This window comes from Cheilinus undulatus, linkage group 17 (genome assembly GCF_018320785.1).
Source record: "Cheilinus undulatus linkage group 17, ASM1832078v1, whole genome shotgun sequence".
Lineage (NCBI taxonomy): Eukaryota > Metazoa > Chordata > Actinopteri > Labriformes > Labridae > Cheilinus > Cheilinus undulatus.
The window spans coordinates 4,544,108-4,556,004 of NC_054881.1; the positions used below are offsets into that span (position 1 = coordinate 4,544,108).

General features: G+C 39.0%; 1 protein-coding gene across 1 annotated transcript; it reads left to right on the plus strand.

The window, feature by feature from the left end:
• Nucleotides 1-2,904: 2,904 nt before the first annotated feature.
• pargl (poly (ADP-ribose) glycohydrolase, like) lies at nucleotides 2,905-11,801 on the plus strand. Its single transcript, XM_041810724.1, has 16 exons — nucleotides 2,905-3,038; nucleotides 3,650-4,023; nucleotides 4,730-4,849; nucleotides 6,028-6,117; nucleotides 6,876-6,947; nucleotides 7,043-7,129; nucleotides 7,207-7,367; nucleotides 7,452-7,531; nucleotides 7,615-7,687; nucleotides 9,135-9,210; nucleotides 9,288-9,435; nucleotides 9,595-9,673; nucleotides 9,753-9,861; nucleotides 10,995-11,091; nucleotides 11,176-11,304; nucleotides 11,396-11,801. Exons 2-16 carry the CDS (start codon nucleotides 3,652-3,654, stop codon nucleotides 11,509-11,511), a joined length of 1,809 nt encoding a protein of 602 aa, XP_041666658.1. The 5' UTR covers nucleotides 2,905-3,038; nucleotides 3,650-3,651; the 3' UTR covers nucleotides 11,512-11,801.
• The last annotated feature ends 96 nt before the right edge of the window (nucleotides 11,802-11,897 follow it).

Genomic DNA, 11,897 nt, shown 5'->3' on the forward strand with positions numbered 1-11,897 from the left:
GAGAATGGCCCTGATAAACTCAGAGAATGGCCCCTGATAAACTCAGAGAATGGCCCCTGATAAAACCAGAGAATGGCCCCTGATAATTCCAGAGAATGGCCCCTGATAAACTCAGAGAATGGCCCCTGATAAACTCAGAGAATGGCCCCTGATAAACTCAGAGAATGGCCCCTGATAAACTCAGAGAATGGCCCCTGATAAACCCAGAGAATGGCCCCTGATAATTCCAGAGAATGGCCTCTGATAAACCCAGAGAATGGCCCCTGATAATTCCAGAGAATGGCCCCTGATAAACCCAGAGAATGGCCCCTGATAATTCCAGAGAATGGCCCCTGATAAACCCAGAGAATGGCCCCTGATAATTCCAGAGAATGGCCCCTGATAAACTCAGAGAATGGCCCCTGATAAACCCAGAGAATGGCCCCTGATAAACCCAGAGAATGGCCCCTGATAATTCCAGAGAATGGCCTCTGATAAACCCAGAGAATGGCCCCTGATAATTCCAGAGAATGGCCCCTGATAAACTCAGAGGATGGACCCTCCCCGGTTTTAATTATGCTAATGTGCAGGTGTGTTGGATCAGAAGCATTGGTGCTAGCATGTTGGCTAACACATTTTGGACCTGAAGAATTATTCAAACTATTACTGGTGCTACTTTTTAACCGCTTTTCAACACTTTTCCCCTCCACTACTTCTACTTCTAATTGCTATTTCTAACCTACTTTGGCTGTTTGTTTTTTGTTTTTTGTTTTTGGCCTTTTTGTGACTTTCAACTCTTCTACTTATTTGTGATGTTTTCCGTCCTTTGTTGCCACTCTTTTGCCCCTTTAAGACAACGCTTTGCCACTTAATGCTCATTTTGCCATTTCTTTTTGGTACTTATATCATAATTTTGCCCATTGTAGTTGCTTATTTTAACTGTAATTAGCCATTTTTTGTTCAGTTTTTACCCATTTTGCAACTCTTTTACCATTTTTGCCCTTTCTATTACCTCTTCCCGCTAATTATTCATGCTGTTTAGCCCAATTTTAACAAATTTTTTTCTGTTTTTCACTCTTTATTCCAAATCTTTTACAACTCTACTCCCATTCTTCCAAATTTTTTGGCATCAATGTCACATTTTTTCCACTTTTCCCTCATTTAAGCTGCATTTTTACTCAGTTAAGCTGCATCCTTTGCACGATTTTGCTCATTTTTTGCTGCTTTTTGACCATGTTTGCCACTTTTTCTGCAACTTCCTGCCAACTTTTCTTACTGTTAGCCAATTTCAACCCATTATTTCTATTTTTCACCCTTCATTGTCACTCATGTGCCACTCAATTCCCATTCTTCCACTATTTTGACACTTCTTTTTGGCATTTCTATCGTATTTATAAGCTTTACGCCAATTTTAGATTGCTTTGCCCTTTATTTAGCCACTTCTTTTTTTTTTTTGGCAATTTTTACCAACTTTTGCTGCTTTTGACCATTTTTGCCACTTTTTTGACACCTCCTTCCATTTTTTCCCACTGTTTAGCCACTTTTAACCAAACATGTTTTTTCCGTTCTAATGCCACTCTCTGACTCCTTTTTTTCACTGTTATGCCATTTAACACCCGTGTTTGCCACTTCTCTTTGGCATATTGTATTTTTGCCACTTTTCACCCATTTTAGTTGCTTTTCACTCATTTTTCCTCTTTGTGCCTATAATGTACCACAACATAAATAAATAAAATTCATTTTTTTCGCTTTTATAAGAGTTGTTATCATCGGGTTAGATATAAAATACAGTCACACTGCTTAACTTTATAATGGACCATGCAAATTTATTAAAAATGAAAAAACTGAAATATCACATTGATGTTGGTTTGTCTTATGTTGTGATTGTGATAATAATAATAATAATAATAATAATAATAATAATAATAATAATAATAATAATAATTCCTACTTAGTACCCCTTATGAGGTACAGAAACAAAATTGAAATGAAAAGATGGCAGGGGTCTGAATTCTTTGCAAATCTATTGTAGATATCAATATGAGCTAAAATGATTTTTTTATCATCAGCCTATCAGAATCCAGTATCACGCATCCCTAGTTTTAGCTTCACTTTTTTAACTTTTGTCACTTTATTTCTTACAGTAAATGAAACTTTCAAACTAGGGTTTAAAAAAGTTTTAAAATACTTTTAATTAAACAGAAAAAGTTGCCTTTATTATTTCATCAACATTGCAGCTTGTAAAAGAAAATAGTGACCAACCATGTTTTTACTTGATGGAAAATTTAACATGTTTTCTCATGAATCAGTGTTTTGTAATAAGTTTCATTTAAACTGCATTAAAAGTTTGAATATTTAGAAATGTACAGGCTGATTTTTTAAAGATTTGCTCTGTAGAAATTCTGCCAGACTCTACCTGGCTCTCTGCTGCCACCTGGTGTTAAAACTTCACACCAAAAGAAGCACTTACTGAAGTAAACATCAACTTCACTACTTATACAGACAATTAAAGATTCAGTTAATAAATATGATTCTGTTCTTCTAGTTGAGATTGATTGTTAATGGGTTATTTTTCATTTTTTACATTTTCATCCTCACTTTAGATTAAAACGTTTAGAAAACATGTAATGTTGGTCAGGACAGGTTTAAAACGTTGGTAAAATATTCAAGTTCTATGTCCATGATGCCAGTTAGTTTTTTTTACAATATGAGCTGTTTTATAACGTTATTATTACTATTACCATTATTATTATTTCAGATATTGGCCTGTCATGTTTGTTTATTGCAGATTTACCTTATTAAATCCGATATAAATGGACAATAAAATGTATTTTAATTGCATTAGTGTAGATATAAAGGTAATCTCCTCGGTTGTTTGCTTTAATTAACGTGGCTTTAGTAAGGAAACAATAAAACGCTGTTTCCTCTGTTTACTTTCGTTTTCTCCTCAAAGTGAAACTGAACTGAAACTCCTGTTTTCAGCTGTCCTGTCTGAGTTTTCATCGATGAATGCGACCACTGACGATAAAACCCTCAGATCTGAACCAGTCTGGCTGAAGGTGAGTGTTTCATACTTCAGTTTTACCGCTAAGTTTCTGGTTTTCATGCGTTTAAACTCCCTGCTCCGACACGATAACGACGCTTTGATTACGACGATGTTTGACTTTGGTCGTTATTTCCTAGCTGCTTTTATATTCTGTTGTCTAAGTTTAGGGGAAATTAGAGTGATACTAAGTATTTTACCTAAGACCAGAATTGTGGAGCACATGTTCGCCTACTTTCACTTTACGACACTTTGGCCTGTTTTTCTGCTCCACTCCACTTCAGACGGAAATAACATGGTTTTAACTACATGGCGTTGTGTTGTATTGCATATTTTACTCTATCATATCCCTGGTGACAGGAGCATCATATTTAACTTTAATATTCTGGTATTGCTAACCCATCATTTGGACATAAATACTAGAATTGTTTTAACTGTATTGATTAAGCTGCCCAGCTGTGGAGAAAGAACATCTGTGTAGATATTTGGGTCTACCTTTACCAGCTACAACATTTAACAGAAAATATCACTGTAATCCTGATATTCTGAAAGACTTACTGTCAGTTCTTAATCAGTTTATCTTCTTTTTTGTTTTGTTCTGTTCCTGGGTCCTGTTTGGACCCCTAGAGATGGCCCACCGCAACGACAGCTCCCAGATAAAGGCGGTTCTTCAGCCTGAAGATCACAAAGAAGAGCAAGAAAGAAAAGACTGCAGCAAAGAAGACTCATGTAAGGCTGGTGTTTTGGCCTTATCCGACCCGCTCCACTCTGGAACCTCTGGACCCTATGGAACCTCTGGATCATCTAGACCTTCTGCACCCTTTGGACCCTCTGGTACAGAGGAGGAAGGGGCCCATGGAGGGTCAGAGTGGTCTGTGGAGAAGCCGAATGAAGACAAGTCTTCATCATGCTGTTCTCTGAAAGATCTGAAGACCCTCTCTAACTGTCGGGACAAGCTGGGACCCCTGACCTTCAGCAGGACACATGCCGTCCTCGTAGATGTAAGATCACACTGATAATACTGTCTTAAAGGATATAAAGGTGTATGCTGTGTGGATTTTGTGTTTGCATTTGTGTAAGTACAGTGCTTAACAACTTCATTAGACCACCACCCAAAGTAAGGTTTATGCCACAAAATTAACAGCATTGGTAATTACCAAAATCATTTTTGATGTTTCTGCAAGGGTTAATACACCAATATGTAGAAGCTCTTTAACCTAAATGATATTTTTAATGCTAAAATAGAATTATTATTGTTATCCATGAATTTTCAAATTTACTGATTTACAACAAAACTGAAAAAAATAGTAAAGCACATTAATATTTCTTGATTAATATGTCAAATTATAGTTATTTACTGTCATTCCTGAACAGAAAAATGAGTTTTAGTGGTTGAATGTTATGCTTGATTCATTTCTGACTTCTCAGAGAAGCCCAGTGAGCCGGCTCAAATTTGGGTGAATTCAGTTTGAAATTCCTCATTCCTGTTCAAAATGGTAAAACATGGAGAGCTGACTGAAAATGAAGGAGTCCGCATTAAAGCACTTCATGATGCTGGATGGTCTTTGAGACAAATATGACAGGTGGTCTAATACATTTGTTAACCACTGTATGTATTTTATAACACATGTATCTAATTCTGCTTTGTCTTTGTTTGTGCCTGTAATTTTCACTCTTTTCTGTTTTTGTATCTTTTTTTCTTCCCAGGTGAACGCTTTCAACCGTCAAAGGGAACTGGTGGCACAGAAAGGCAGAGACATGTGGCTCAGTAACTTTGTCAAAATGCCAAATTCAGATTCCAGTCTCATCACTAAGACAGGGTTTTGGGTTTGTGTGATAATCTCGATGTTTTTCTGAGAGATACTCAATAAATAGGATGACGTCTTTGTGTTTACAAAACCACAGATAAGTAGGGCTGAACAATTTTGGAGAATAATCTAATTGCGATTTTTTTCCCCAATATTGTAATTGCAATTTGATACAGGATTATTCCTAAACTTTCTTTATTCCTAAACAAGGGCTGAACAATTCTTTAAAAACATTGCATTCTGATGATTTTGACCCAGATTGGATTTGAATTGTTGCATTAAGGGGTTTTGTCATTCTCATATTTAACCTCCTAAGACCCAGCGTGCACATATGTGGACATTACATGTTGGCTTCCCTACAACAAAGTAATCATTTCTGCTATTAGAATTTTTTAGATTTTTGTCTGTAATATCCATTTAATTTAAAGTAATTTGCTTAAAATGTTGGGATACATTGCTATTTGGATCATTTTCAAAAATTTAAAGGATATGTTGGTAAATTTTGGAGAGTTTCATGGGAGGAATTTGGGGAAATTTGCTTGATTGTTTTGGGGCATTTTTATGGGAAATTGGGAAATTTATTCGTAAGTTTTTGGGAATCAGGAATTTGAAGGTAGAGGTTGTTTTTGGAACTTTTTGGGAATTTTAAATAGAATTTTTAGGTAATTTATTCTGACGTTTTCATTATTTTCATGGATTTTTGGAGAATGTCTTAGCAATTTTTTCAGATTTGCAACAAAATTTTAGGGGGGGGAGGTTGAAGGGAAAATATTCCAAGAAACTCCAGTTCAAAAACCAGCCTGTTTTCACTGAACAGATCCTCCTTATCCCAAATAATTAGGAAAAAGTCAAAATGCTTTCCAAACAAAAAGCTCAGGTCTCAGGAGGTTGATAAGAAAAACAGTCCAAAATTAAGAAAGTAGGATTTTTTGGAGACTGTTCTTAAAAAACGGCACTTGAATGATACCCTGTCATGCATAACATCTCTGCTGCAAATAAAGATTTTAATCTGGTGCTCTAACACAAATTTCAGGTCAAGGAAATATTGCCCCTTTTGTGATACGAAAATTGCAGCAGGCCTTATTGAGATTTAATCTAATTTTCGATTAATTGCCCAGCCCTACAACTAAGGCGTCTAGAGTTGCTCTCTACCTCTTTGGACCTACTAAGGTGGTTGAATAGATCTTCTCTTCACAGGGCCCACACCCAGTACGAAGGTGGGATGTGATCTCCAAACATCTGGGTGATTTGGCTGAAAAGAAGACGGCAAGTGTTCATGATGTGGAGGTAAATTAGAGCCGATGGATCAATAACTTAAAGGGATACTTCAATATTTTGGCAAATTCGCCCGTTGCCATAATTCCTATAGTCTTAGTAATAGGTCTGTTTCCTTTAGTTGTCGGTACAAGCTGTTTCTAGATCTGGGGGGACTGATATACCAGCTGCACAGCTAATGCTATGTTAGCAGACGGAATTTTTGCTTTCCCTCATCAAACTCATCAAATACACAATCCAACAACTCTAAAACGCTCTCGTGGACAAGTTGTGACCTGCACATTCACCACACTATGAAATAATAACGTATAATTATTTAACATTACGACACACGAAGCAAATACTCTGAACTATTTCTTGAGTAAACCACTGGGCGGAGTGACACAGTGCAGCAGCCATGTCTGGAGTGTAGTTCCGGCTTTGAATTTAACTTTAAAACATCTCCGTCTCATAATGTTCCATGATTATTTCATAGCATGGTGAATGTACAGGTCACAACTTGTCCACGAGAGCGTTTTGGAGTTGTTGGATTGTGTATTTGATGAGTTGGATGAGGGAAAGCATAAATACCGTCTGCTAAAATAGTGTTAGCATGCAGTTGGTTTAACGGTCCCCCCAGATCTAGTAACAGCTTGCACTGACAACTAAAGGAAACAGACCTATTACTAAGGCTATAGGAATTATGGCAATGGGCGAATTCGCCAAAATGTTGAAGTATCCCTTTAAGCATGTTTCTATTCTAATACTGACCGACTTTACTCTCTCTCCAGGAGGCCATAATGAAATATAACCCAAAGTACAAAGGGCAGTGGTGCTTTGATGCTCTCGGAAATTTTGTAAAGGTCTGCCCCCCCCCCAAAAAAAAGAATTCACTGGAAAGTTCTGATAGAAATTTTTAAACTCTTACCCTGAAAAATTTCCATGTTCTCCTTCTCAGTGTGTCCCAGACACCGATAACTACTTTCACACCTTGTTTCCAAAGATCGCTGCGTTGGCCTTGAGGCTGCCCAAGTATGTGTCAAAGGTGAGAAATAACCTGGATCCAGCCGCTCCAAAGTTACCTTATTCATTTGTTTTATAAGGCTGTGTTGGTGTTTTCAGGCCATCCCGCTGCTGCAGAGAGAAAAACCTGCGTCCATCACCCTGTCCCAGACTCAGATATCCTGCCTGCTTGCTAACGCCTTTTTCTGCACCTTTCCTCACCGGAACACGACCAACGCGAACGCAGAGTACCACAACTACCCCTCCATTAACTTCAACAGGTCAGAAAGCATCACTACAGTGTTAAACGTGTGATAACAGACCCTCAGTCTTTCATTTACCATTTATTCTCATTGTGCTCGTAGCCTGTTTGGAAACTGGACCAACAGGAAGCAGGAGAAACTGCGAGCCATCATGCATTACTTTAATGTAATGACAGAAACGAGTAAGTTAAAGCTACGCCTTCTTATTGTCATGATTATAAGTCCAATAAATGAGGATCTGCAGATGATGTTGATGTTTTTACAGGTAAAATGCCTCAAGGGCTGGTGACGTTTGAGCGGTGTGTCATCAAAGATGTGGACATATCCAGCTGGAGGAGGTAAGAACACAGGAAAGGTTCTTTTCTTTATCAAGATCTCAAATCAGACGGTGATAAAAAGACACCAAATCAAGTCAAAAGTCCCAGCTTAAATGCTCCAGTCATGTGTTGTTGGCCTGTCACTGCACCTTTACACTGGCGTGCAGAGGCACTGAGCCATTATGCAGTTATTTGGAGAAATAAAAACCTACCATGCAAGTTGGCCTCATTGCATTAAGAATCTAATAACAAGGATGGTAATAGCAAAGCAGAAATAGAGTGAAGATTAGTCTACTGTCTAAAAGAGCTGATGGAAGTGCACTACAGTTTTTATGATGCACAAACTTTCCAGAGATCGGGAAACAATTCCACCTCTGTACGACTTTAAAATAAATGATGCGTCTCATGCAACCCAACTTCCAAAATACTGAAGTATCCCTTTAATTACTCTTCATTTGCCAGCCTTAGTCTAGCCCAGTGGTTCTCAAACCTTTTTAGTCCATAACCCAAAAAATAAAGGTGCCAGAGACTAGGGACCCCCACTGTACCTGAAGGTGGTTGAACACAGCCATGAACATCAAGAATAGTCATGTGCAGACATGAGAGGGGATAAAGGGGAGAGCTTTCTGGGGTCCAGTCAAACTAGGGGCCCATGGAGGTCAGTAAAATCCTGGTCCATTGTAAAGTTAAGCTGTAATAACCATATTTTATAGCTAACCTGAATTATAAACACTCTGATCAAACACACAGTTTTATTTCTTTATTCTTACATGCTTCAGTAAAAAAAAAAAAAAAAAAAACAACATGGGTTAAAAATGGCAAAAAAATGGTGGAAAGGGTGGTGAAATGGGATTTGAAATAGAAATGGGTTAGAGGTGGCAAGAAATAGGCAAAAAATTGTGAAAATGGGTAAAAAATGGCAAAAACATGCATAAAAAGTGGCAAAAATGAGTGGAAAATTTGGTGAAATGGGATGGAAAATAGTTTTAAACAGGCAAGAATGGGTTAACTGAGGCAGAAAAATAGGCAGAAATTGGCAGAAATGGGTTAAACTGGCAATAATGGGCATAAATAGTGAAATGTGGTTAAAGTGGGCATAAAAAGTGGTTAATAAATGGGTCAGCAGAGGTGAAAATAAGCAGAAAGTGGCAAGAATTAGTGAAAATGTGGCAAAAACAGGCAGAAAAAAAGTGTTGGAAAGGGTTTATGATTGACAAAAATGGGTTTTAAGTGGCAAAAATGTTTTAAAATTGTCAAAATTGGTGGAAAAAGTAATGAAAACAGGTTATAGTTTGGCAAAATTGGTGTAAAGTGGCAAAAGTGTCATTTGAAAAATATTCTTCATTTTTTAAGGCGTCTGGAGACCCCCTCTCACTGTCTCACAGCCCCCACTGGGGTCCCGACCCTCATGTTGAGGACCACCGGTCTTGCCTGTGTATGTAATACTATTTCTGTTTTGTTTTTGTAGCTGTAAGGAGAAGATGCGGGAGCTTCACGTCTCATCAGGCGGCAGCATCGAGACTGAAGGTTTAGGGCTGCTGCAGGTGAGAACTGAATAATCAGTCCTCTCCTCCTGGTTTCACCGAGATTGAATATTAAATTTGTTTATTTCTGTGTTGAGGTGGATTTTGCCTCCAGCTGGATCGGCGGAGGAGTTCTGGACACTGGTCTGGTTCAGGAGGAGATTTTGTTCCTGATGAATCCGGAGCTGATCGTGGCCCGACTCTTCACTGAGAGACTCACAGAAAACGAGTGTCTCATCATTACAGGTCGGCACAAAATCAGCAACTTGTGTCAATCAACAAGAATTCAATCAGATCTTATTTTCTGATTTGTCTTTCGACTTTCTTACATTTTAGAGACTCTAATAAAATCTGATTTATTGAAAATAATTCTCCTGTCCTTACAGAGTATTTTCTTTGTTGCAGGCTCTCAACAGTTCAGCTGTCACTCCGGTTACAGTGACTCCTTCGTGTGGCTGGGGCCTTATGAAGACAACATCCAAAGGTCTAGTGAGCTCTGTCCTTGTGTCTGGTTAATCTAATGTAATCTGGTTATTTTACATGAAGGTTTTTATGTTTCACAGGGATGAGTGGTGTCGTCTGCAGAGGCAGATTGTAGCCATCGATGCTCTTCACTTCAAACACAGACGAGAGCAGTACAACATGCGGAAGGTCACGCGAGAACTCAACAAGGTAACATTTACATTAATGTGTGTTTATGTACGAAGACACCTGTGTCTGGAAGGTCCAGTCCCTGGTTAATCAGTATTCCTGGCTACCATCACACCATGAAGACAAAAGAACACTCCAAGCAACTCAGAGAAAAGGTGATTTAAAAATCAAAGTCAGGGGATGGAGACAAAAACATTTCCAAGTCTCTGAACATCCCCCAGAGTTCAGTTAAATCCATCATGAAGAAATGAAGGAATATGTCACGTGTTAATCTGCCTGGATCAGACCGTCCTCACAAACTGAGTGAGCGTGCAAGAAGGAGACTAGTGAGAGAGGCCACCAAGACACCTATGACTACTCTGAAGGAGTTCCAAGCTTCAGCAGCTGAGATGGAGAGACTCTGCAGACAACAACTGTTGGCCGGGTTCTTCACCAGTCAGAGCTTTATGGGAGAGTGGCAAAGAGAAAGACACTGTTGAAGAAAACTCAGATTCAATCTGGACCAGAGTTCACCAAAAGGCATGTGGGAGACTCCATGGTCAAGAGGAAGGAAGTTCTTTGCTCTGATGAGACCAGAATGGAGCTTTTTGGCCACCAGACAAGACGCCAAACACACCAACCCCACTGTGAAGCACGGTGGTGGCAGCATCATGCTGTGGGGATGTTTCTCAGCAGCCGGCCCTGGAAGGCTTGTAAAGGTAGAGGGTGCAATAAATGCAATAAAGGGTGCAATAAACAATCTTATTCAGTCTACAGGGGGAACTACAGCCTGGAAGAAGATTTATTCTCCAGTAAGACAATGAGCCGAAGTGTACAGAGAAAGCAACACAGAAATGACAAAGACAACAAGGGGAATGTTCTGGAGTGGCCGAGTCAAAGCCCAGACCTCAATCATAAAGAGAATCAGTGGCTGGACTTGAAAACAGCTGGCAACCTGACAGAGCTTGGGTATTTCAGCAAAACATGGAGTAAAATTGCAGAGTCCAGATGTGCAAGTCTGATGGAGACTTTCACTTTTATGATTGAATGTTTGAGATGCAAAACTCGATTGGCTCTGTGAATTTCATTGTTTTTTTTATACAATGACATTAAAGGCTTTCTGATTCTTCAATATCAGCCAGGATTATCAGTTTTACATGTTTTTTTCCCTGAAGGCATACTGTGGATTTCAGCCTCATAGACCCAACGAGCCGGACATCGCCACAGGAAAGTGGGGCTGTGGAGCGTTCAACGGAGACCCTCAGCTCAAAGGTGCAGTACCTCTCTTAGTGTCACTATAATTTATGTTTATTTTGTGATTTATCTTTTAGTTATTTATTTACTGTTTTCATCCAGCTGTGATCCAGATGATGGTGGCAGCGAGGGCGAGGAGGGGGCTCGCCTTCTTCACCTTTGAGGACGAGGTACTGAAGCAGGAGTTGACTCAGATCCACCACCTGCTGGTCAAGGAGGGAACTACAGTCGGTGAGAACATTTAAAGGACACGCAGGTAAAATGTTTCCTCCTTACACGTCTCTGATGTTTTTGGCTCTCCTTTTTCCTCTCCTGTTCTCAGGGAAACTGTTCAACCTTCTGGAGGATTTCTGTGCGGGTCCTCATCAGTCAGGCGGATCTCACATGGATCTGTTTGAGTTCATCAGAAACTCTCTGAGAGCGAGGAGTCAGCTCTGAGGAGGTGACTGATTTACACTAAAATCTAACTGGAATGTTTTAAAACTCAAATGAAGAATGTAATTTAGCCAGCCTGATTCAAACTGCAATGATCTAAAACAGCCCTGTTGCACCGTGAATCTTTGGTTTAAGGTGAACTGTTCTGGGCTTCTGGGTGGCGTGAAAAATTATGATCAACTCAGTTTTTGCATTAATTTAAATTCTTGACTGTCTTTTAGATACTGTATTATTTTTTTGACATGTCTGCTTATAAAGGTGATGAAAATGAATAAAAACAAACTACAGAAGCACTTTAAGGAGCACCATAATCTTTATTGTCTGGAAACAATAAAACATACAAGTAAGAAAATAAATACATCATTCAATCTTGTTAAATCTTCACATAA

Excerpts from the sequence above, each read along its gene's own strand:
- pargl (XM_041810724.1), top strand. The coding sequence starts at position 3,652 with ATGGCCCACCGCAACGACAGCTCCCAGATAAAGGCGGTTCTTCAGCCT. Across the intron at positions 4,850-6,027 it reads TCACTAAGACAGGGTTTTGG|GGCCCACACCCAGTACGAAG; the intron begins GTTTGTGTGATA and ends TTCTCTTCACAG. Across the intron at positions 9,436-9,594 it reads CGAGTGTCTCATCATTACAG|GCTCTCAACAGTTCAGCTGT; the intron begins GTCGGCACAAAA and ends TCTTTGTTGCAG.